Below are 27,319 nucleotides of genomic sequence, written 5' to 3' on the forward strand. Positions count from 1 at the left end.
CTATCTGTGTAAGACTATCTACATGCATCAATAACTTGCAACAAATTATGACCAATGGGTAGATTTTGCTGTATGGACCTGAAGCACTTAAAATAATATAAGTGATGAGATAAACTTTTGCCTAAATGGGTTCATCAACCAGCAAATCTTCAGTATCTTTGGAAAATCCAAGACAACTGCATTTACTACTTCTGCATTTATCCTGTGACAGTGTGATATCCAAGTGTAATGTTATCAGTCCCTATTTTTTTGAAGATTGTAACAGTGTATTCCAATCGTTACAGATACATGATAAGCACCTTTTATCTGCCAGAATTATGGATGTTGAACTTGGGACAAAATGTGTGGCTCCAACCCACACTACCAAACATTCCATGAACATCCAACAGGGATTGTTACAGATGTATCAAACAGTGATAATATCTAAGGGCAAAGTCCAGACTGTAAGGTGGTAAATAACTTTTGATTTTAAACATTCAAGGAGTTGGGTTGCTCGGCTTTGCTTTGTTTTAAATAGTAGTAATTCATTAGATTTTGGTACAAGTAATGTGGAAAATTTTTATGATTGTTATTTTACATGTAATTTAATCTTGCCTGGAAAATTCATCAAGAAGGCATAGTGTTTTGAATGAAAACAAGATGCCCAGTTCATTCATCACCTGTCTAGAGTAAATTTTTTGATACTATCATGCTACTGTTGATTCATTCTCGCATGTTGATATAGCATTAATGTCCTGTCTATGAATCTCACATGTTCATATATTCTTTATATTAAAAAATCAAATACATCGCTTCACATGCTGTAAACTTTTCAGTTATTCATTTTTTCAAAGAACAGAAACAACACAATAGCTTTAAAAGCTATGAAACTGACATGGAGTTTAAAAAATAAGCCGAGATCATTGATCAGTCTGGGCAGTATCAATGCGTGAATATGTATTATTTGTCATATAAACCTTGTAACAATAAATGTGCGCCAGATCAATACTACATTAGCTTGTGAATCCTTTACTTTAAAAAGCTCTTGTTAGCAAACAGCTTTCTGAGTTAACCTTCAAAAGACAATACAGTTCATCATGGATTGTTTCCTTGTCATTTGATTTCAAAATTTGAAAATATGCCTTGGCCTCCTCTCAACCGTGTTTATGTGCGACTTCTTTCTGTGAGGGTATTTAAAGGAGCGTGTTTACATCAACAAACCCTGTTATCTAGACAAACTGAAGACAGCTATTATAGGGATGCAGCAGATCACTCAGGAGAAGTTGGAGTGTGTGGCAGTTTCACTTCTAAATTTGAAAATTGCGTTACAGAAGATAGATCGATATCCACTTCCAACGTGATTTTTTTTTACGTACAAAATGGCATTTCTTCCCACACTTCATACCAAAGTAATAAAGTTTGGTGTATCTGTTCATTCAAAAATGAATACTCTCCCCTGGGTCATCTTGTTTTACATGAATATTAAATAAAAAATAATGCTTTATTTTATTGATATACAAGGTGAGCAACATAAAACCTAAATAATAATGAAACCGCTACACAACACTATTTATGAAAGTCTCTCACACAACTAGCGCGACTAGTGAATGTATATATTACTACTGACTGTTGCTGCCATTTGTCAGGCAGTTATGTATCACTGCAGTATAGGTTTTGTTGCAGTGCAGTTGTGTTTGTGTAAAATACCCTATATTCATTCTGGATTGTTTGAAGATTCATAAGTATTCATAGAAAAATTCCAAAATGCCTGTATCCCAGCGAAGAATAGCATACAAGATTTAGTTAAAAAATGGCGTACAACAGGTTTGGTTTCAAATGCAAAATGAAAAAAGGCAACCTTCTGTTAGGACTCCAAAGGCCTCTGCCGATATTAAAAGAATTATTGCCGGTCCAAAAAATCACTATGCAAGTTATCCCAACAATTTGGTGTTAAAAACACATATTATCATAAAATTCTTCATGAATTAAAATTGAAACCATACTGCGTTACAACAGTGCAACAAGTGAAGGAGACATACAAACTGAAACAACCTGATTATTGCAACTGGCTTATCGAAAACATTGTTGGTGGACAGATGACCTGATGTCATATTTCATGTCAGACAAGACATGGTTTCCTTTATCAGGCCATGTTAATTCGCAGAACATCTGGTATTGGATGGCTAGGAATCCTCACGAGATATTTGAACATCCACTTCACAATGAGAAAATTGGTGTGCAGTTTCCTGTAATTGTATAATGGGACCAATATTTTTTGACTGGATTGTCAATACACAAGTTTACCTCACAATTTTCAAAGAATTTATGCGCAATTAACTGATAATGAAAAAACATACAGCTTCTTCGAGCTGTACGAAACGAGCTGTCAGCAGAAGACGTGGGCCTTCACTTTCCTCAGAGTTGTCTATTTGCAATTTTTTCCTTCGGGGCTACATAAAAGAAGAGAGTTTATGCATCTATCCCCATAATATTGATGAACTGAAGGTGAACAATCAACGAGAAATAAATACAATTGACAACGTTTGAATCAGATGACTCTCAATACGATCAGTCGAGCACAAAAGTGCATCGATGCCCAGGGTGGTCATTTGAACATCTTTTGTAACATAAGGAAAATACATGCAACATTTAAATTACAATTTATGTTTTTCTTATTTATTCGTATCATTCTTAAAATTTCATTCCAACATAACCTACCAATTCTGCAGAGGTTACACATTATGGGTTTACATTGCTCACCCTCTATTATATGTTTGATTTATCATCAATACTTCAACAGTAGAAACGTTTTATATATGAACATGCATCTTCAGAAAGATAAAATGAAATAAACAGAATAGCAGCAAAATCACACTCCTAGCAATACTAAATAATCAGAGACCTTTTAAAGAAAGCATAAAAAGTTTAGTGAAAACTATATTCAAATAAAGGATAACAGGGAACATATAAAAGGATAAATAAAGATATAAATACATACACCCACTCCATGAGACTACTAGGACATAAAAGTATAAAATGATGATTAACATATAATTAGTGTACTATTCAATACAGTTGATAATGTATAAAAAGTGAAGAATTTTTATGAACATTTTTGAACCAAAAGCACAGTATAGTTCAAAGAAGGGCGTGTTAAAGGGGTTATTTTTTCATACTTGTGTTGAAATTGTTAAAAAAGTTATGGCATCAAAGATGTATGTAAGATTTATTTTGTAATAAAACATAATATAAAAAAACACAAAATATAAATAAAACAAAATTAACAAATTCCAATTTATTGAACATATGATACAATTAATTAATACTATCATTACTAATAAGAGAATAATTTTAACATAACAAAAAGAAATAAATATTGAGAAAAACTAAATATTTGTCTCGTGAATAAATAAATAATAAAATAAGATTATTCATAATTACATTATTATAATCACACATAATAAAGAACTGTATAAAATCAACTTACAACACAGGTGAGTATATTATTATGCCATTTTACTTCGTTCATTGTAAATAAAAATTACTGGTGAAAATTTTCCCCCATGATATGTTAAATAATGGCATACTTATAGTTATCAATTTTTTTACAATGTTTCTGATTGGATTCTTTTTAGAATTCCAGTTACATTTGTTTCTAATACATTTCTTAATAATTTATTGCAAAATATTTTTAAAACATATACAATACATGTGGTACATATTTGACACATTAATGTGAACAGGAAACTTATTTTGAAAGAATTCTTGAAATTAATGTAGATTTGACATAAAGTATTATGATTCTTTGTACTATTTCTATGCACAACAAAGTTTATGGAAATATACTCACAAAAATATTGTGGAATTCCAAGGATAGGAAATTTAAACTGACCTTTTGATCTTGATACAATCTTAAATTTATGAGTGATTAATTTGGCAGCTGATTCGTGAAAATCATCAATTGGATAATTTTTAAATAAACAAGCAAGACACTCTTAAATATTTTGATTATAATGCCATGTATAGTGGCTGCAAGGTTTTATTGGCAAACAAAATTTAAAAAAAAGTTATTTTCCCTCAGTTAATATGAAACTTTTAAAACCTTATCATGTATAAAATTTTTCTAAAAATTTACAGTAACAGCAAGTATTATTATATTAAAAGACAAAAAAAAATTTCTCATGTCAATTTCTCATTTATGAAATAATTATGATCTGAAAACAATAATTAATTATAGCATGAGAAAATACCAATTAACCTTTAATTTTAAGTGGTATCTAAAAGGCACAATTCCTCAGCTGAGGTGAATGTATTCACTAAATATCTGTTCAGTTTTTTTGGAGTCCCAATATAGCTACTAATTATCTCATACATTTAATTACACTATAAAAAGGTTTTACTCATTATATAAAATGTTTACAATATACTTATATTACTAACTACTGTATTAATTAATTTTTTCTATACTAGATATCTGCTACAGATAAACTAATTTACAATAATAATTATAGTAATTAACATACTTGTGGCTAAAAGCAGTAAAATTACTTTATAAATTTTTATATAAAATATCAGTCCTCACAATTTCAAAAAATTAAAAATCTAACCGAAAAAAAGATACAGGTAAAAGAAGAAACTGATACTTAAGAAGTAGGAGATTTCCATATTATTATCAACTGTATTGCATATCAACTCGGAAAACTGTTTGCTAACAAGAGCTTTTTAAAGTAAAGGATTCATAAGCTAATGTAGTATTGATCTGGTGCACATTTATTGTTACAAGGTTTATATGACAAATAATACATATTCACGCATTGATACTGCCCAGACTGATCAATGATCTCGACTTATTTTTTATACTCCATGTTAGTTTCATAGCTTTTAAAGCTATTGTGTTGTTTCTGTTCTTTGAAAAAATGAATAACTGAAAAGTTTACAGCATGTGAAGCGATGTATTTGATTTTTTAATATAAAGAATATATGAACATGTGAGATTCATAGACAGGACATTAATGCTATATCAACATGCGTGAATGAATCAAGAGTAGCATGATAGTATCAAAAAATTTACTCTAGACAGGTGATGAATAAACTGGGCATCTTGTTTTCATTCAAAGAATACGCAACGCCTTCTAGATGAATTTGCCAGGCAAGATTAAATTATATGTAAAATAATAATCATAAAAATTTTCCACATTACTTGTACCAAAATCTAATGAATTACTACTATTTATCACAAAGCAAAGCCGAGCAACCCAACTCCTTGAATGTTTAAAATCAAAAGTTTTTTACCACCTTACAGTCTGGATTTTGCCCTTAGAGATTATCACTGTTTGATACATCTGTAAAACTCATTAAGAGGTGTATACTTTTTGAGTGATCAAGAGCTGAAAAGGCAGCAACAAACAAATATGACATGACTACACAAAAACTTGTTACATATTATAAGTATTTAAATGTTCAGGATAACTATGAGGTAAATTCAGCAACATAGAAGCAAAATAAACAATTTTACTGCTTACTTTCATTTTTTTTATAAAGATACTACTTTCCATATAACACTTATATTAACTCTTATATGTATCACATATTGTTACAGTATCAACAAATTTATGGTGCCATATTTACAGCTACATTTAATGTATTCGTGAGTGTAATTTAAATATGGACTTTTTATTACTAAAAAAATAGAGATTGTTAAATACAATTTAACACATAAAATAAATAAATAAATAGCATATAAAATTTATCAGAAAACATTGAATTTAAAGAATTTATTTATTAAATTTTTAGATAAAACATAGTGACTGTAAAACCATATTTGAAAAATACAGAAGGCTTTATTATTTTCTAAAAAAAAATTGAATCTAGAAAATATCTATAGAATGGTGATAAAATCTTCACTTTAAATTTAATAAAGTAATAAACAAAAGACAATTAAGCATTAACAAATACAAAAATTATTATTTTATATAAGCATTAAATACATAACAAAAATAAAATTATTTCTAAAAATTTTACTTTAAAACAATTTACAGTAAGTATAAAACAGGAAATAAGCTCACACAATTAGTTAACCTCATGTACTTGCCTATGCTGCTAACAGGGCAGTTAAAGTTCTGACTTAAATTTCTATCAGAGAAAGAGGAAAGATACATACATCTATAAAATATAGCAAAACTGGAATCAAGAATCCAATCAGAAAAATTTCAATGAATTTCATAATACTAAACTGAATTAAAGAATCAATTAATATAAATCGATAAAGGATTATATCTACATCAAACTACAATGAAAAAAAAAAATTGTATTATAAATACATAATTATACAAAGTACGTCTTTTTTATTAAATAGATATAAAATCATAAAGAGGTAGAGTAAGTTTTCAGTATTTTTATTTTAATAAAACTAATAATAAATAAACTTAGGAACTACAAAGTTTATTATTCCAATTTTAGCAGTTTTTTATTATTAATATAAATCACTTTTTTTAATTACTTTGAACTACATCACACATTTTCTTTACTAGTAGATGGTCCTGGAGATCCAGGCGATTCACTGCTAGGAGCTGTGGAAGTTGAAGATGATTTAATCGTACTATCTGATGATTGTGATAATGAAGCTGATGAGAGGGAAGGAGCTGAATCATTTTTATACAGTACTTGGAAAAATTTAGCCATTTTTTCATTGTTCTCTGTGGCAGGTTTATCAGTTAACATTGTATAACCGGGTCCTAATTTTGACCTAGAACAGCTTTTTAAGTTACCACTGAACGGACTTCCGGCAGATGATGATGCATATGAAGCAGATGATGACGGATATGAAGATAATGACATCATTTTCTTTGAACTAGATTTGTTGATCGGATCACCACCCTAAATAAAACACAAAATATAGAATACAACTAAGAATTATCAACTTAAAATATAATTTTACTGAATAAAACAGCTAAAGAATCATATACACATATTCATTTTTTATTTAAAGTCTTAATTCCTGCTGGAATTATCATTGCTTTATATATTTAAATACAATTCTTGAAAAAATTAAAATGAAGTAGATTCAAAATTTGAATCAAGATAGTGAATATTTTAGTATAATGCTACAATTTTTTTATAGGTTGGTGATAGGATATTATATTACTGGCTGTCACTTAGATCAACAGCAATCTAAGCTTGGTTTCTTGAAATGTTAATAACTGAACTACCATTTCCAACATCCTGACATTTTATACACAATCCAGAATGATTTTCTATAAACAATCTTGATCAATATTAATAAATAGTTGATATTTCACTGAACAGCATGATGAAAAATATTATAACACTATAGATTAAATATTAAACAACCTCCTTTCAAAATAATGAACATTTTTCTTCCCAAGTATCTTTTTCACAACTAATTAGCAATAACTACCAACAACCCCCATGAAGAAGTTGTTCCTTATTAATTTTGAAAGCGAGTCATTTAATAATTCTAACTTATTGTTATTATTATTTTTAAAGTTAATTGATTAGAATAAATCACTTATGGTGCTGGTTCTCTTATGGCAGCTAATAAATGGTTCATCACTGAAGCAGAACTTAATTCACAAGCAAGCTTACTTTGTGTTTGTTTTGTAGATATATATATATATATATATATATATATATATATATATAAGGTTTACTGGCAGCTGTTTGGATTTCAACTATGGATATACACTTGCTCATATATATACTATTATATAAAGAAGGTGAGGTTTTTTTGTTTGGGATAAACAAAAAACTATATGATCTATCGCTACTAAATCTTTATCCATGTTTCTTAGTTTAACTGAGAAGGTTTTTGGATATATTTCATCTTGAAAAAAAATGTTTTTGTAATAGTGAGATTTTCCCAGTAAAAGCACAAACTTTAATGAATTGTGAACTGTGAGTGTCTATCACTGTGCGAGCTGGGTTTGAACTGATTGATTATTATGAACATCTAAAAACCAATTTCTAGATTTTTGTTTCATTTTGAGTTTCAAAGTTAAAATTGATTTTTTAATTTTTTTTAAACCCTGTTATTTTTTTTTTAATTTCTCTGGAACAAATGAAGAAATTAATTTAATTTTTGGTGAATGTAATCTTCATGTCAATAAACCAATTTCTAGATTTTTGAAATTCGACCATGAAAGGGGATGAAGAAAGGTAAAACATTTTTGAACAAAGATTATAAATTATCCCAATCCCTACTACAATAAACAACATAAACCCTACTGAATTACTCTACTAAATACAGTATTCAGTAGAGTTGGGCTTGCAAATACTCTTCAGATAAATATTTAAAAACAGTTTTTGAGTTTTATAAATTCTGATTTTTTTAAGGAGTGCGAAGGTTGGCTCAACTAATGCAACCATTGCCATCATTACTGTATGTGTGACTGGTTGCATCCTGCTTCTAGTTACTTGACTAAAAAACATAAAATAAAAAGATTGACCACTACAGGAAATGCAAGTAACCACATAGTGCAGGCAAAGCTGTGACAGGGAGCTAGTATTAATAAAACAGGCAATTTTTATATACAGTCTTTTTTTTATGTCATGTTCAGATTTTATCAAAACAGTTCCATAAAAACATGTTCTGATTTTTATATTTAAAATTACAGTCTAAAAGTATTATTAAAATGTCAACAAAAAAAAATGGAGATAGCATGGATATTGTATGATAATGCACATTCACAATTTATAGGTTTTTAAGTACAATTTTTTTAAATTAATTGCATTTTTCAGTCTCCTACTAAACAATATAGACTTAGTTCTGAGCAATTTCTAACAAAGCTCTTCAGTTGACCAGGAACAAAAATAGGAAACCTGCAACAAAAGAATCCTTGGACAAATTCACAGGTACATAAATTTTTTTTTTAATAAATTCCAGTAAAAATAAAACTATCACGACAGATACCATATGGTGCCACTTATGAAACCAGTGTAGCTCATCAAACCCTCCATGGCATTTGCATAATCAAGAAGGAATAAAGATTAAGAAAATGGGAGGGAAAAGGAAGAACTATCAACCTTCAGAGGGAATGTCTCAGACTGAAGTCTACAATCTTGCAAAGACAAAGTTTTCGAGTAACTTCCAATTTATGGACAATGATTGAAACATAAGGTTTTCAATGATGCTGTGTTACTGAGAGTAAAATTGTCTGTCTCTATTTATTCTGAGAACTAACTGTAAATTGTTAATATAAATTAAAAGCAGTACAAAAGAAAGGCATGAATTATAAAATATAACTTACTCAAATAATTTTGAACAAAATTTCAAAAACAAAAGTCGGAAAATAAAAAAATAATTTTTGGGCATTTTAAAATACTGCATAAAACTTACTAAATAGAACAAACCTGTACCTGAGGTAGAATTTTTTTTGACTGGCGCATTGTTGGTATTGGCCCACTGCAAGAAGGTTCACCACCTCTGTAATTTTGTAATGGCCATATCTGTCCTGTACTACTACTGTTGTTACCAACTTTACCATTACTGATACCACCAAGCAAATCGTTATTAATAGCATTATCTCCACCGCTGGCTTCTTCTTTTTCTGCTAGCTAAAACACAAAATTAAATAAGTAAACTACACAATAATTTTCATTTAATAAAATGTTTCTCAAGTTATTACAGTAAAAAAAACCTAATTCCATAGGATAAACGTCAGTATATAAAGGTATTAAACTGTTAAGAAAACTAAAACAATTAGTTAATGTTAAATGTTAAATAAAATAATTCAGCTGGATTTTAACTACTTTGGAACTTGAACTATTTCAAAATTGGTAACAAAACAAAATTAACTGTCCCTTTTTAAATGAAAATAAGATATGATTTTTAAACAAGGATGGTAACTTTCATATATAAGGATATGAATTAAGGTTGTTCAAGAAGAAATGAAATGTAATATGATTCAGGAAGAACTAAACATCTTTTATGTAAACCATCATAGATAGAATATGTAATATTATAAATTTTAAGATAGACAGGTATCAAAAGAGAGGAGGAGAAGGGAATCATGAGTTTAGCCCTTATGAGGGAAAGAATTTTAAAATTAATTATTAGTTACAAATTTCTACAACTGAACATACATTAATATAATATTCTTATTTTAAATAAAACAAAATATGTAAATTAGTAAATAATAAAAAAAGTTAATTATCCAGAAAAACATTCTGAAGATCTATGTGACAAAAGTCGTTCAAAAAATAAAAATAAATTTTTATTAGGAAAAGAAAGTAGCATAGTTAATTAAAAACAAATTTATATGAGCGTTCTAGTATTTAATTTTAATATGTTAAGATAAAATTGTGGTAACTCCTTTTTTTAAAGAAATTTATTTAAAAATAATTTTGGTATAACATTTATGTTATTTAAATTTGGAGATAAAAGCTAGGAGTTACTGACAAATCTAAGTCAGATGGTATTTATGCAGCTGGTAATAAGTATGATATTACTGAATTCAGTATAAGAAATAGTTTGAAAAAAAAAAATTATAGACTATTTTTCAACAGAACATGCGTATTTTACAAGTTCAAAAATTATTATCATTTGAAGAAAATAGATAGCAAAAAAGTGTTCGCTATATCATGAGATAGTAAAATTCAATACTAATATTGTTTCCAACTCTATAACTTTTTCCTATTAATTATTGCTACATTTTTAATTTAAATAAAAAACAAACATACTAATGAAATGCTTAGTTTAGAATTTTGATGAAATATAGACATAACAAGTTCATATTTCACAATATATCTCATCTCTTAATATTGCAATTTAAAATTCACGAGCAGTTATCAAATTCGTTTAATAAAATAATTTAAAATCACATATTAAAAAAATAAAAAAATACCTGAGCAGATGTTGGTGATGGAAAATCCTTTGTTCGTTCAAGAATTTGTGAGACAATAGAATTGTGTAATGTCTCGCTTCCAAACTCTCCTGGAAAATGTTTCTGAAGTAATACTGTAGCGACATGATACACATTGCTGTTTAACTGAGATTGTGATTCAAACTGAAACCACTGTACAGTGTCACTGACTGTACGACCATTCCAAGACAAAACAACAGGTATCTGGTGGGAAAAAGTGCATATTAAATCATAATCAATAATCAGCAATATATAAAAAAAAGAAACACAGAAATACCAACAATTATGACTAACAGTAATCATTTAAATTAAATTTTATATAAATATGAAAAATGACCACAAGCAGGTTTTGGGTTTCGGTGTATCTATAAAAATAAAAACAATTAAGAAGAAATTATGGAATACACATTAAACAATAAAGATTATAAAATAACATAAAACATTATATACAAAATACATTTCAGTCCAAAGTCTGAATTGATCCTCATCAATTCTTACCTTAATAAGGTAAGATAATATTGTTGAATGACTAAGGGGCATACAAAATCAACGGTTGTTTTTATAGTCAGAACTATATACAACAAAAAATGATAAATGGAATTTGTAGACAAGATTAATAGACTACAGTGAAAATTTTCTTATTATTTACAAATAAAAAAAAATCATTTATTAATCCAAGTTTTTGATATTTATATCTCAATTCATTATCATGGAACCATTCCTTAATCGATGTAACAATCACAGCCATTTTTGTTGTACAATCTTGCTTGTAAAGTCCACAAATTATCTGTAGGTTGTTGATGTGAAAACTATGATGAGATGCTCCCATAACATAAAAGCAGTTATTTTACAATCAATAAAGGAAGTCACGTTAGGTTTTTAACAAAAAAATAAAGTTTGATTTATGTTGTACAATTATTACACAATTTATTGATTTTATTGTATCTAGTGCATTTGTGAATTATATTTACAAAAGTTTCTTAAAGGTGATTTGGAAAAATTGATTCTTTTGTATTCATTGCCTATAATTTCCTTGTACTGGGATGAACATGCAACCTACCCATTAGATAGATGATGCACTATAAAGTACAATCACAGCAGTTCATCTGTATACTCCTACGTTTATCAATTAGGACCTAGTTCATGTGTATACTCCTACGTTTATCAATTATTTGTAAAACCTTCTATATTCTGCTTTTAGTTTTGCCACGTTAACCTACTCTACTGAAAATCTTGCATATTTTATACAACAGTTGACTGATATATATTATTTATGAATTTTGTCAGTTTAAGTAACTGGAAATAAAATATAAATAAAGCATTCTTAAATGGCTTTGAAATAACTCAGTTTTTCAGATTTTCACTCATCTAAAGAATTTTAAGTTTCAATTATAACTGTACTATTATCCAAAAATAACCCTCATAATAATTATTAAAAAAACCATGACAGAATGGTTTGACTTAGTTCTTTTCAGAAAAATCCTGCAAATTAAAAAGAAAAGCTTTTTTCATTAAAACCAGATGTAAATTAGTGTAAATTTTGTTTATCTTCAAAGAATATTTTTTTATATATCTAATATACAATTACTATTAGTTTTACTTAAAATATTACCTTTTTTGATAAATTATCATTAAAATCTAATTATTTTTATATGTTTACTACTAACATTTCTGAATTCTACGAAAATTCTCTGTTTTATATTTTTCCCATGGATATATGTTATAAAGAAGCGACATGGGAGATGAAGCTCTAATCACTGTTTAACAAAGTACTGAACATAATATAGTTACTTCTGTTATTAATTCACAATTTTAAAGACGTTTAAGTTTTAAGTAAGTGAGAAATCCCACATTTTTTATTGCCAAGTGACAATATAAATGACAATTTAAAAAAAAACTGATTCAAGTTGCATTTAACAATATTTAAAAAATTTAAGATTTTTAAATAAAATTTTATAAAACAAAAGCCACAAAGTGACAAATGAAACAAGGTTCATTAAATTAAATAAAGATGAAAACTTACATTCTGGGGAGGATTATCATACAACTGTCCCTTCCAGTAATGTTTAAAACCACAAGGACATATATTTGTATTAGGTGATGAAACAGGTATCGTAGTTATATCACCATTTTCATAAGCAACACTACCATCAGACAGTATTGTTCTTAATTTTGACCTAAAGAACAGAACAAAATAAGTATAAAATTATACAATAATTAAGTAATTTGCATAGTATTACTTGACGATAACTGGTACATACAAGGTGACTCAGGAGGAAAGGGAAATAATTTTGCAACTGATTCTAGAGCTTGAAATAAGGAAAACAGTTCATACAACAATATGTTCGACAACACTTTATCAAGATATGGTTAGCAAAAAGCTTTGCCTGGATTTAGTTCACCCATGAAATGAGGTAATATAAAATTTCTAAGGTGTTACATAAGGGGTAAATTTGATCATTTCTTATGTCTTTTTGAACTGAAAAATTGAATAAAGCAAGTCCCAGAACTGTATCTCTCGTAGTTTACATGATATCCAATGTAAAACAGAAAAATTAAGTGATGTAAAACAAGTTTCTTTTAGGTTTGAAGTACAATAACTTTGTTAAATGACTAATAAATGTGTAAATTCTATTATTACGACTTCTAGAAAATTTAATACTGAAAAAATTGATGTAAAAAAAATTTGATCAGTACTTCAAAAAGTGGCCATTATATCACTAACCATTTGTTTAATGTTTTCATCACAGCAGATTTACACAGCGGTTATATTTTAAGAAACCAACAAACTAGGCTCTTAGAAATGATAGAAAAGTACATTAGTTCTAGAGGTAACAAAAACAAAAAATCTTCAAATTAATTTTACATTCACAATACCACAGTTCTGTAAAAAAATAAAACTGATAATATTCTAAATTCTGAACTTGAGTGCTCAGTGATGCAGAGTAGCTGGACCGAAGGTGCAACCATATCAAAGAGGTATCTGTTGAGAGCCAGACTAAGGAATGATTCCTGAAAGAAGGCAGCAGCTCTTTCAGTAGTTGTTAAGGGCGTAAGTCAGGAAGGCGCCTTCCTTGGTAAAATATTCCGGAGGTAAACTAGTCCCCTGTTCAGATCTCCGAGTGGAGACTACTAAGGAAGGGGTCACCAGAAAATTAAAAAATAACATTTTACGAGTTGGAGCGTGGAATGTTAGAAGTTTAAAAAAGGTTGATAGGCTAGAAAATTTAAAGAGGGAAATGGATAGGATAAATATAGATGTAGTAGGAATTAGTGAGGTTCGGTGTGAAGAGGAAATCGACTTTTGGTCAGGTGATTTTAGAATAATTAACTCAGCTTCAAACAATGGGCAGGGAGGAGTAGGTTTTGTAATGGACAAGAAGATAGGGAAGAGAGTAGAGTATTTCAAAATGCATAGCGATAGAATCATTGTAATAAGGATAAAATCAAAACCTAAACTGGCAACGATTGTTAACGTCTATATGCCTACAAGCACCCATGATGATAATGAGGTAGAGTGTGTATACGAAGATTGATGAAGCAATTAAACACATAAAAGGAGATGAAAATTTAATAATAGTTGGAGATTAGAATGCAAGCATTGGAAAAGGCTAGAAAGGAAATATAGTGGGTGAATACAGGCTGGGCAAAAGGAATGAAAGAGGGGACTGACTTATAGAGTTTTGCACGAAGTATAGTTTAAAAATCATAATAGAAGAATATACACTTGGAAAAAGCCAGGCGATACTGCAAGGTATCAGATAGATTATATCATGGTTAAGCAAAGATTTAGGAATCAACTCGTTGACTGCATAACTTACCCTGGAGCAGACATTGATAGCGACCATAATTTGGTGATAATGAAATGTAGATTGGGGTTTAAAAACCTGAAGAAAAGGTGTCAGATGAATCGGTGGAATTTAGAGAAGCTTGAGGATGAGGAGGTAAAGAAGATTTTTGAGGAGAACATCGCAAGAGGTCTGAGTAAAGAAGATAAGGTAGAAAATGTAGAAGAAGAATGGGAGAATGTTAAAAAGGAAATTCTTAAATCAGCAGAAGCGAACTTAGGTGGAACAAAGAGAACTGAGAGAAAACCTTGGGTTTCAGACGATATAGTCCAGCTGATGCATGAACGTAGAAAATATAAGAATGCTAGTGATGAAGAAAGTAAAAGGAACTTTCGACAATTAAGAAATACTATAAACAGGAAGTGCAAACTAGCGAAAGAAGAGTGGATTAAAGAAAAGTGTTCAGAAGTGGAAAGAGAAATGAACATTGGCAAAATAGACGGAGCATACAGGAAAGTTAAGGAAAATTTTGGGATACATAAATTAAAATCCAATAATGTTAAACAAAGATGGTACACTGATTTATAATACGAAAGATAAAGTTGATAGGTGGGTGGAATATATTGAAGAGTTATACGGAAGAAATGAATTAGAAAATGATGTTATAGAGAATGAAGAGGAAGTTGAAGAGGATGAAATGGGAGAAACAATACTGAGATCTGAATTTAAGAGAGCATTAAAAGATTTGAAATTCCAGGAGCAGAAAGGCTCCTGGAATAGACAGAATACCTGTAGAATTACTGCACAGTGCAGGTGAGGAAGCGATTGATAGATTATACAAACTGGTGTGAAATATTTATGAAAAAGGGGAAGTTCCGTCAGACTTCAAAAAAAGTGTTATAGTCATGGTACCAAAGAAAGCAGGAGCAGATAAATGTGAAGAATACAGAACAATTAGTTTAATAGTCATGCATCAAAAATCTCAACTAGAATTTTATACAGAAGAATTAAGAGGAGAGTGGAAGAAGTGTTAGGAGAAGATCAATTTGGTTTCAGGAAAAGTATAGGGACAAGGGAAGCAATTTTAGGCCTCAGATTAATAGTAGAAGGAAGATTAAAGAAAAACAAACCAACATACTTGGCGTTTAGAGACCTAAAAAAGGCATTCGATAACGTAGACTGGAATAAAATGTTCAGCATTTAAAAAAAATTAGGGTTCAAATACAGAGATAGAACAATTGCTAACATTTACAGGAACCAAATAGCAACAGTAATAATTGAAGAATTTAAGAAAGAAGCCGTAATAAGAAGGGAGTTTGACAAGGATGTTTCCTATCCTTGTTACTTTTTAATCTTTACATAGAACTAGCAATTAATGATGTTAAAGAACAATTTAGATTCAGAGTAGCAGTACAAGGTGAAAAGATAAAGATGCTACGATTTGCTGATGATGTAGTAATTCTAGCTGGCAGTAAAACGGATTTAGAAGAAACAATGAATGGCATGGATGAAGTCCTATGCAAGAACTACTGCATGAAAATAAACAAGAACAAAATGAAAGTAATGAAATGTAGTAGAAATAACAAAGATGGACCACTGAATGTGAAAATTGGAGGAGAAAAGAATATGGAGGTAGAAGAATTTTGTTATTTGCGAAGTAGAATTACTAAAGATGGATGAAGCAGGAGCGATATAAAATGCCTAATAGCACAGGCAAAACGAGCCTTCAGTCAGAAATATAATTTATTTACATCAAAAATTAATTTAACTGTCAGGAAAACATTTTTGAAAATACATATTTGGAGTGTCGCTTTATTTGGAAGTGAAACTTGGACGATCAGAGTACCTGAGAAGAAAAGATTAGAAGCTTTTGAAATGTGGTGCTATAGGAGAACGTTAAAAATCAGATGGGTGGATAGAGTGACAAATGAAGAGGTGTTGCGGTAAATAGATGAAGAAAGAAGCATTTCGAAAAATATAGCTAAAAGAAGAGACAGACTTATAGGCCACATATTAGGGCATCCTGGAATAGTCGCTTTAATACTGGACGGACAGGTAGAAGGAAAAAAAATTGTGTAGGCAGGCAATGTTTGGAATATGTAAAACAAATTGTTAGGGATGTAGGAAGTAGGGGGTATACCGAAATGAAACGACCTGCACTAGATAGGAAATCTTGGAGAGCTCCATCAAACTAGTCAAATGACTGAAAAAAAAAAAAAAAAAAATATTCTAAAGTATAGTAAATTCAAATGTGAAAATAGTAAAAAAAATGTCATTAATACTTATAAACTGATCTCTAAATTTAGTCAAGCTATTTAATATAATTTCTTTTAATTATTACACTAAGCTATATGAACATAATAAGAAGCAATTATTCAATTATTCTAACCACACTAAATGAGTCATAATTTTAATTACCAGTTAGTATCACTACAAAACATATTAAAAAAATGACATTATTATTCTTAAACAAATAATCAAGGTGAAATTTTTACCCTTGGCAAAACATGCAGACTTCCATCTGGATGGCTGATTCCAAGACTAACATATCTTTTCTTGCATTATAAGAACACGTAACACCCTATAAAATAAACAAAAAATAAAAGTCACTATCAGCATTAATACAATTGTTTTAAATTAGAAATAGCCAACTGTTATACTATGTACATAATCTAGCATTTAATTTAATTACCAGAGATTAGTATGTGGTTTTAAATCAAGGTGCATGAAATACTACAAAATTAAATCGTGAGTTAAAATGCAAACTGAAAACCAAACTACAATTAACAAAAGCTAGTACTCATTACAATGGGAAAATATTTCGCTATTACACTAGGTTAAGAGATAAAGGAAAATATAAATTTAATTTACAGTTTTTAAAAGAGAATAGAAGGGATCGAACTTTGTGGAAAACATAATAAATGAGCACAACAATTTAATATACATATCGAATACATTAATAATTATATAAAGTCAGATTATTATAGATGACTTCAGTTTATTTGATAAAACAAAGTTAAATGAATAAAATTTCATTTGATTTAATTGGAAATGAATTAAATTTCCAATGACCCAAATGTCAGTGCACTTTCTCTTTCTTGTTTATATTGTAATGGGCACAGAAACTTTTAGTAATGGAAAGTGCAAGATTAGGAGAGAAAATGAAGAATGTAAATTGAAAAATAGATTTAAAAAGAAAAAATTAAGAAATAACAAAAAAGAATAATAAAAAGAATTTCTAGAACAGTGTAGAAGGCTCAGATACAATAGAAATCAATACGAATCAACAAACTAAAGACTGTATCAGTTGCTGTTTGATAGGTCAAGCCCTAGCCCAGGTGGTTGAATACTGCCAAGGACCAGCGAACACTGGAACAGTATATGATGAATCCAAGGATACTGTGTTATAACATTTCGAAGTGAAGAATGTGTTACAAGAATATTCAGTTTTGGGGTAGTGTGTTTTTCTTTGGTTAAGTACAAGACGCTATTCAATCAAAATATTGTGAATGGGTCAAGGTTACAATATCCACTGATAAAAGTATAAGCTAGTCTCATTTTGTAAATAGTACAAGTAAATAACTGATTTAAAAAGTTAATTTTATCTCACTGATATAATCACTTGTTAATTTTGTATTAGTTATTGTAAACTTCACAGTAAAATCAGAACTGTATTTGCTATATATTTTATCCATAGCATATTATTCTAGAGTAAATAAACTGAGTAAGAATTTTAATGTGTAATATATCTCAATAACTTTGTCGAACTGATAACACGCAACAATATTTATTTCAAATTATTCATTACAAAGAAAATAAAAAAATACTAACATCATCAATGTGTAGTTTTCTTATATTGTACATGCTTACCTTCTGCATCTTCATATGTTTGAAACTTTTGTAGAACTTTTGGATTGTAACTATCACTGTAAGTAATAATTTTGATCTTATAAATCTCATAACTGCAAGTTCAACGTACCCTTTCAGTCTACTTGAGTAATTTCATTTATAACTTGCATTTTATTTCAAAAATGCAGTTCATTATCTTAAGATTAGGTGATCCATCTAATTACAATCCTCTTGGCCTAATTGCTCTTGGCTTGGATTGCAAATCTTATGGAATCATTGTGTATAATGTGGTGAACCATTCTTATTAGTATGACTACTCATTAAAAATTTCTTTAATTCCTGTACATTTGAAATTATTTAATGTAATACTTCACTGAGGAAGTATTACTAGTTGCTGTGCCATAAAGTAAGCAGACAAACTTTACTCAAATGAAAGAAAATCAAACCTTGCTAAACATTCACTTCTTTTAGTTTAATAACAATCTCAATGCTGGGTCCAGCTAAATTTGATTAAATTCATGTAAAAAATGTTGCCAAAATACAAATACTCACAATCAGATCAAAGTACCTTAGTACATAAAATATAAGGCTTCTCATAAAAGACAGATACAAAAATATTTTAAGATTTTTATGCACCTAACAAATTCATCTTCAACAAAACAATGAATCAAATGTTAAACATAATTAATTTTATACGATCCCACAATGCAGAAAACTGAACTCTTTATTATGTTACACTTTAGATTCACCAAAATTACTTATTGTACCAAATTATTAGCATAATTATTTTTTTTTTAATTTCAATTTTCCATGGTCTATGTCTTGGACTACCTAATCTTGGAACTTGTAATCAAATAAAAAATAAATAAAATTTTCTCTATCACACAGAATTTCAAAATGAGATCATGACTTGTTTTGTAAAGGCATTCACCATATATTTGTAATACAATTTCATTAAAAAAAAAAAAATACCTGTTGATTCATAAATACTATTTCATAAAATGAAATAACATGTAGGCTAATTTAAAATTAAAGGAACTTTAGACATAATCTATATATTAGAACAACTATTTTCCAAATAACAGTACAATGTCAATTTAATAATCTAAATATAGGATGGAGCAGAAGAAATGCATGTTTTTAAAATTGCTAGTACTTAAGTGGTAAGTGGGGGTATTAACCTTCGACGACTTCTGGCATACAGCACAGACTACGCAGTTTCAGTCGCTATGGAGCGTAGAACATTGCGTGTTTGCTGTCGAGCAGATTTTTAGAAACTATGATTCTGTGGTCACGGTTCAATATCTTTTCCATCAAAATTTTAATGTTGAACATCACGGTGCAGTTCCAGATCAAAACAACATACTCCGATGACTTGAGGCGTTTAGAAGTACTGGATCTGTGTTAAAGAAAAAAATCACCTGGCCTTCCTCATTCAGTCCAAACTCTGGAAGATGTAGACAGAGTGAGAAGGACAGTTCTTGCTAGTCCAAAACGACCTGCTAGGTGACAGGCTGTAGTGCTGGGTATGTCACATCATTTACTTCATTGCATTTTACACAGTGATCTTCACCCATACAAAATAATGATTGTCCAGCAGATAACTGAAAAGGATTTTGTGCAACGTAAAGAATTTTATGGCTTAATGAATGCCATTTTTACAGAAGATGTAAATGCCTTAATAATGATTAGTGATGAAGTCCATCTCCATCTGGATAGCTATGTTAATGTACAAAACTGTCGTTACTGGGCGTTGGAAAACCCACATGAACTACACCAAAAACCTTTTTAGAGTTCCAAAGTAACAGTATGATGTGGTGTCTTCAAGATACGGATTGTTGGTCCTTACTTTTTTGAAGAGGTGGGAACTGCAGTTACAATGACATCAGCACACTACATAAACATGTTAAACAACTTCCTAAGCCCAGACTGGAAAGGCATCAGGTGAACATGAGAGAAATACAGTTCCAACAGGATGGTACTGCAGCTCACATGGCAAGAGCACCAATTGAAGTGGTTCAACAAATGTTTCCTGGACATGTCATTTCATGATTTGGTGTTACTTCTTGGTTCCCTGCTCTCCCAATGTATCGATTTGTGACTTATTTTTGTGGGGACTACCTGGAGTCAGGAGTGTACATGAACAAGCCACACACAATCGAAGACTTGGAAATTTTCATTCGCCAAGAAATTGAAGCTGTGTTGAATGAAATGTTGGAGAAAGCCATGCAGAGTTTTCAGGAGAAGCTCAGAATTTGCATCCAACAAGAAGGACATCATCTTATTGACATTATTTTCTGAACCTAATTAAGGTATGTTGATTTCAAAAATGCAATAAAATATTACTATTTAATGAAAAACTTTTTTTTCTATAATTAAAATAACTAAAGTTATTCAGTAGTGAAAAACATGCATTTCCTCTGCATGTTTCCTCTTATATTATGATGAAGTTTAAAATGTTTTGTACAAAAGCAATACCAAAAGGATAAATTTAATGGTTCAGATAGTGAATTTTCAACAAGTGATTGTGAAAATGCAAAAAAAATTATAAATGATTGCAAAAGTGAGATGAGGTGATACGCTGCATAATGTTAATTATGTAATTTCAGGTACCCTACAAAACAGACTAACAGTTTTGGTTATACTAACAGGGGAAATATTCTTATCAGAAATATTTAAAATTGAATATTCCAGTCATTTAATTTCAACTTTTAATTTATTTAACCCATTAAAATATTTATCTCTGTCCAACAACAATATTTAAAAAAAAATTAAATTGTAAACACATGTGCAGAATTTGTAAAAAAATATCTAAATTTTTTAAACTGTTAACAGGTTTTATTTTCTCAATGCCAACAAATATTAAAATTATATCAAATAAATTTAAGCCAAAGTGAAACTATTATAGAAATATACATAAGGTAATAGTAATAAAATACTAACATAACTATGGAATGGATATAGTTTATTTTCTTGAAGAAATCCATACTCTTTTTTTGCTAAATTATATAATAATCCTTTTGGACGTAACCAATCACCAGACAGTGGTAATATATTGATGGCATCACAAGTCAAGCACCTCTGTAGACGTCTGTCTTGTAATGCGCAATGTGTAACTTCAGTAACCACTGATGGCTTGATTCCTAGAATTAATAGACACAACATTCAATTCTGGACATATTAAACAAAATATATGGAGTTATTTAAACTACAAAGTTTTCTATGTTAACATATGACTAAAAAATGTTTTCTAGAAAACGAAAGCTGTGTTGGCATGCAAGGTTATGTAGAGATTAAAAACAAAAATCTGCAAATCGCACTCACACAGGTCGATCACAAGCAATGACGTTTGATATTTAAGTAATGAGATGGCTGTTGTCTAGCATGGTCTATATGGTCTTATGTTTATATGTATAATTCCATCTATTATAAAACTATAACAAACAGCACTGATTGAAAACTTAGATCAACTGGATAATTTTTAGAGCTATTCTATAAAAAATTGAAGTTTCCAATTTTTTATCATACCAAATTATAAATGAGTTAATTAAGTAATGAATAGTATTTCATTAAAATGATTTAAAATGTCATTAATTAGTAATTACTTCAATGGAAATGAGGATTCATTGAAATCTATATACAACTAAAGATAAATGATATTAACACATTAATATAGTCTATTTTTTTAACCAACTAATATAAATATATATCAACTTTCAGCTTTTTGCATCCACTTATCGTTTTGTGTAAGTCATCACTTTGTTCATTCAAAAAATAAAAAAAGATATTAATTTATTAGAAAGAAATAGATCTTATGCATTTCTCAAAAAGTATCTGATTCTAAAGTCTAACACAACTTAAGTTCTCCACAAGATTGAGGTATATCTGAGTTAGGCATTTCAATGTAAAAAAAAATTTTATGTGACAAATAAAATAATAGTTCAGCACTATTTTTGGTTCCTTCATACAGTTTAGGTTTTAGTCCTAAGAGAGTGAAGATTTTAGTCCGATCACTTTTCAAGAAAAGTTAGTTGGAAAATCAGCTCAAAGTGGTAAAGAACTGCAAGAAAAGCCAGTGATAAATTGGCTATATTCAGAATGGGTAATGGTTTAAAGAATCTACATAATTTTATCATAAGTTTGTTTTAATCCAAATGGTGAATGCCACATAAAAATAATCTAATCTTCATTTAATTATTTGAAAATTTTAATGCATTTTGGGCTTAATTATCAACTACTTAAAACTTTCTAAACAATCTTTGTGGAAATGAGACATTAAATTCTGATCATCAATAATTAATTTTTTATAATACAAAAAAGTATATCAATCACTTAAAAACAAATAAAAAGAATCTGTGGAAATTCAGCTGAAAAATAAACTTTATAACATTATATTACATATATTACAAGTTCAAAAATATTTCATTTTAATTGTCATATTTTGTTAGATTTCCCCTAGAGAGTTCAAATGAGGGTATGTAGTGCATTATTTAATAGAAGTGATAAAATAATTTGTTGCTTTACGTTATTTATCTTTTTTATTTCTGGCTGTTTTCATGTAAAACACAGGAGGTACAAGCATTGCTTATCAAAATTGCTTTCTCTGAGAGTAATGTCTACATTACACAGCCAGTCTATGTGGCAATATAGAGGAGGTATCTCTAGTAGGGCTAAATATCATCTCCATTTCAGTTGAATTTACAAATTGATGTACAATATAAGGCTTGTTGAAAAAAAAAGAAAAAAGGTACTGGGAAACCACTTCAACCTCATTTTCCTAAGTAAGCCTCTAATATGCTGTCTATTCTTAAGCACAATGTTTCAGGGAGAAACTTATTAACTCATGTCAGGATACCTATAAATGTTATGATTATAGTACTTAATGTAATACAATCTATTAAAACTGAATAAAAAGGTTTTTTTATTAAAGGTTAAATTAAAAAGCAAACTACAGTAACCACTTTAATGAACCATCAAAAAATAATTGTAAATTACAATACTTTAATTAAAAATAAAAGACAATACATAATTTATAAAAGAAACTATGTTTTAGTCTTTATAAATGTTTTGCAACTACAGCTTACACCAATTATTATAGTTAAACACAAAAAATAAAAAGGAAGTTCTAATATAAGAAGAATTTTTTTTATTTCTGAAAGGTTAGTCATTAAAGGGTCAAAATTTATCAATCTAAATAAGCCCCAATTTAGAGCACATATTTGTAAACACAAAAATGTTCAAATAATATTGATATTTAACTTGGCAGTTATTACTTCAAGATAAAAACTTTTTGTTTTTATCTTGTTATATCTTTGTTTTCATCTACTTATATGATAGCTGAAAAGATCTTAACAAAATATTAAGAAAAAAAAAAGATTACTTGCATACCAAAAGAATAAATTTAAGAAAGTTTTTGAAAAAGGTATTCAAAAAGCTTGTGCAATGAACAGTGAATACTGATTAATAAGAATTGCAAATAAAAGCCGATTATTAACCTGATTTAAGGCGATAGTTATAATGATAGACATCAGCTACCAATCTTGGAGGTGCCCCAAATTTTTGCATAAATAGTTGATCAATAGATGCTGTCAATTTTAGTATATAACTATCAGTAAGGCCTGTTTCTCCACCTGAAATTAAATAAAAGGATTAAACATATTTCATAGGAATATACTGTTCTAATCTAATGAATTACATTACAATTGCCTGTAATATATACACAAAATCTATTAAAAACTTCAAAGGAATCTATTAAACATTATACAATTAATATTTCTATCACACAGAAGAAAAAATTGTAGACTATTTACCAATGCTACATATAATTAGAGGCTATATAATTAGTTTTGTACACTAGTTTTGATGACTGTTTACTTGAAACATGACAGTATTATGAATGAATGATATGAATGAATGAAGTAAGAAATTATGTTAAGTAATAATTCCATTTTATAAATACACTAACTGCATAACATATTTAATTTTTTTTTGCCTGAATAACAAAATTCCTCTGTTTCTGGTATTTTTTGTTTTAAACATTTCAAAATATTTGTAATTAAGTCAGGAAGAGAACACAATCCTTTTCATTAGGCTTTTATAATTTCCTGAAATAATTAATCACTTTTATTATTTTTAAGATCTAAAATAAAATAATAAAAAATTAATCTAAATAATAAGAATAAATTAAATTTTATGAAAATTTCAAGATGACCGTTAGAACAAAAACTAAAAATTAAGAGTATGATAGTCACTGTACAAAAAAAAACTTCAGAGCTTTAAAAAAAAACTCTTAGTAAAATTAATTAAATACAACTTTTATGAAAAAACTTTTCTTACAAAAATTCACAAAACATAGATGTCAAAGATATATGTGTTGTAAATAACCAGTAAATGCTATAATGATTCTTTTTTTATTAGCTTAAAAATTACATTTTCATTTCAAGTTTGGATAAGAAGATACAATAACACGATAAAAATTTGTTAAAAATATATTATTTTAAAGTTAAAAAAAAATTAATGAAGGGCAATTAATAAATATGAAAACATATTAAAACAATACTCACCAATTGTAAGACAATTTTGTTCATCAAACATAATGTATTTATCGAGTAAAGGTTGTGGAAATCCCCAAACCTTAGGCAACAAATGTCTAGGAAATTTTGGCAAAGGTCCTGAAATAGAATTAAAAAAAATTAGGAAAACCTTTTAATAATAAACCACAAATATCTATTTGTTCTAAAAAAAAAAAAAGAATAACCGTAATTATTTTATTTTAAAAATGAGGAGAATTTATTTCAATTATTTTTATAAGCTGAAAGAATGAATGTACTTAGATTATGTTTTTGTAACAAAAAGGAATTTAACAAAGTAACTCAGCTTAATTTGCATATCAACTTTTTAAAAAAATATTCAGTAGGCATAATTTTCAAAGTTTAATATTTTTAAAAGAACTGATGATGGATGTACTTCCAAAAACAAATGAATTAAGGCAAGAATATCTTCTTGGGGAGATTCATTGATTTCATTATTTATCAGATCATAAATCAGGAACTTACTGGACAAACTCACTTGCAAATTTGTTTTTTTTTTATGACAAGATATTTTTTTACTTATTGAAAATTAATTATAATTATTAAAATTCACTATTTTTCTTTCAAACTATTTCTGGTACGGCTTACTGTTATATGAACATTTTTTCTCAAAATGATTTTCAACAGAATAAAATTATTGTACCACTTCTACGTAATTGTATTATCAAATCCTTGGTGCCTCTATTTTTTTTTAATGTTTTTCTTCTGATTATTAATTTTAATTTAAAAAAAATCCATTTACATACATGGGTTATTTTGATTTTCTATATAGTTCCCTCTAAATATGGTTTTTTTTTTATAAAATTGAATAAGTCTAGAAGAAAAAATAAAAAGTTGAAGTATCCACGAAGCTCTTCACTAAACTAGTTATTAAAAAAAAAATTATGTAATAAATTTAAGATAATAATAGAATTTCTCTAATTTTGTGTGAATACTAGCATCAAAAACACACAAACACACACACACACACACACACACACACACACACAGGATGTTTCTAAAATAGGCAGTGGTTTTCTTATATTAAAATAAAAAAAAAATTCCCTATAAACATGGGACTGAAAAAGTCAAAAAATTTTCTTTTTTAATTTTAAACAAATTAGCATACTTAGTTTTATTACTTGCATTATAAAATAACAAAGTTGAGTAAAATAATAAAGTAACAAAATAACGTACAACAAAACTTCATTTGTGAATTTACAACAATCTAATCATTACACATTCGATTCAATTTTTCAAAAACTTTCTGAGACCGGAAGTCTGCACATTAAAACAGAGGACCAAGAAAGAATAAGGCAAACAAAATTAGTTGTTCTAGATGAAGACATTTTAAATTGAGTTAAAGAAGATCCAAAGTAGGACATTCAACGGTGTAGAGAGTGCTGCACGAGCAGCTGTTAAATGCATACCATATATGAGTTCAAGCATTTACACCTGCAGATTACCCAGCTAGATTGAATTTTTGCCAGTGGTATCACTGGCAAGTATCACTGTCAGTGGTTCACTGCTTCAGTGTTGTATACTGATGAAGCTACCTTTATGAAAGATGGCTTTACAAACTTGTGTAACAATTATGTGTGGGCAGATGAAAATACCCATACCATATTTGAAGGAAATCACCAGGAATTCTTCAAAGTGAACGTGTGGATTGGCATCTTCAGGGAAAGCTTATTGGACCTTCACTTCCTGCCACCAACACTGAATGGTAATGATTATTGACAGTTCATAGAAAATGAACTCACTCTACTTTTGGAAGATTTCCCTTGGAAAGAAGAAATAACTGCTACTTCATGCATGATGATGCATATGAAGCGGCTACTCAACATTATGTACAGAATTGGATTGGAAGAGGCGGACCGGTACCATGACCTGCTAGTTCATCTGATTTGAATCCTACCAATTTTTATCTGGGAGGGCACTCGAATTCTTTGTTTTATTCAGTGCCTATTAATGATAAATTATGAAATCGTGTAATGTCATAAGGAATCAATTTGGGATTTTTGATTGAATACGCTAGCCAATACAAAGGCATGTTGTATCACGCATTACTTCAAATGAAGGTCATTTCGAGCAACTGTTGTGATTTTTGTCTTTCTGTCTGTGGACATTTTAAGTAGTACTGTGAGCTTATTGTTTCATGTGTTTAAAAAAAATAAATTATTTTCAAAATATTCATCTTTCAAAACATGTCTTCATATAATGATTATTATTGTATTTTCTATTCAAATTATGG

The 27,319-nt window shown here is 28.8% G+C and overlaps 1 protein-coding gene across 3 annotated transcripts in view; it reads right to left on the bottom strand.

Annotated features, from left to right (window-relative positions):
• Positions 1-3,228: 3,228 nt before the first annotated feature.
• The window catches only part of LOC142328756 (deubiquitinating protein VCPIP1-like), a 66,896-nt gene continuing 42,805 nt past the window's right edge, over positions 3,229-27,319 (bottom strand). Inside the window, exons 8-15 of one of the 3 annotated variants that reach the window (XM_075372774.1) lie at positions 25,060-25,167; positions 23,992-24,126; positions 21,440-21,639; positions 17,143-17,228; positions 12,883-13,036; positions 10,842-11,063; positions 9,349-9,552; positions 3,229-6,855 (exon numbers count right to left, since the gene is read on the bottom strand). In XM_075372774.1, the coding sequence (XP_075228889.1) occupies positions 6,490-6,855; positions 9,349-9,552; positions 10,842-11,063; positions 12,883-13,036; positions 17,143-17,228; positions 21,440-21,639; positions 23,992-24,126; positions 25,060-25,167 (1,475 nt within the window). In that variant the 3' untranslated portion in view covers positions 3,229-6,489. The remainder of the gene's footprint in view (positions 6,856-9,348; positions 9,553-10,841; positions 11,064-12,882; positions 13,037-17,142; positions 17,229-21,439; positions 21,640-23,991; positions 24,127-25,059; positions 25,168-27,319) is intronic. The other 2 variants (XM_075372776.1, XM_075372775.1) reach the window with 2 other exon arrangements.

This window comes from Lycorma delicatula, chromosome 8 (genome assembly GCF_047948215.1).
Source record: "Lycorma delicatula isolate Av1 chromosome 8, ASM4794821v1, whole genome shotgun sequence".
In the NCBI taxonomy this organism is placed as follows: domain Eukaryota; kingdom Metazoa; phylum Arthropoda; class Insecta; order Hemiptera; family Fulgoridae; genus Lycorma; species Lycorma delicatula.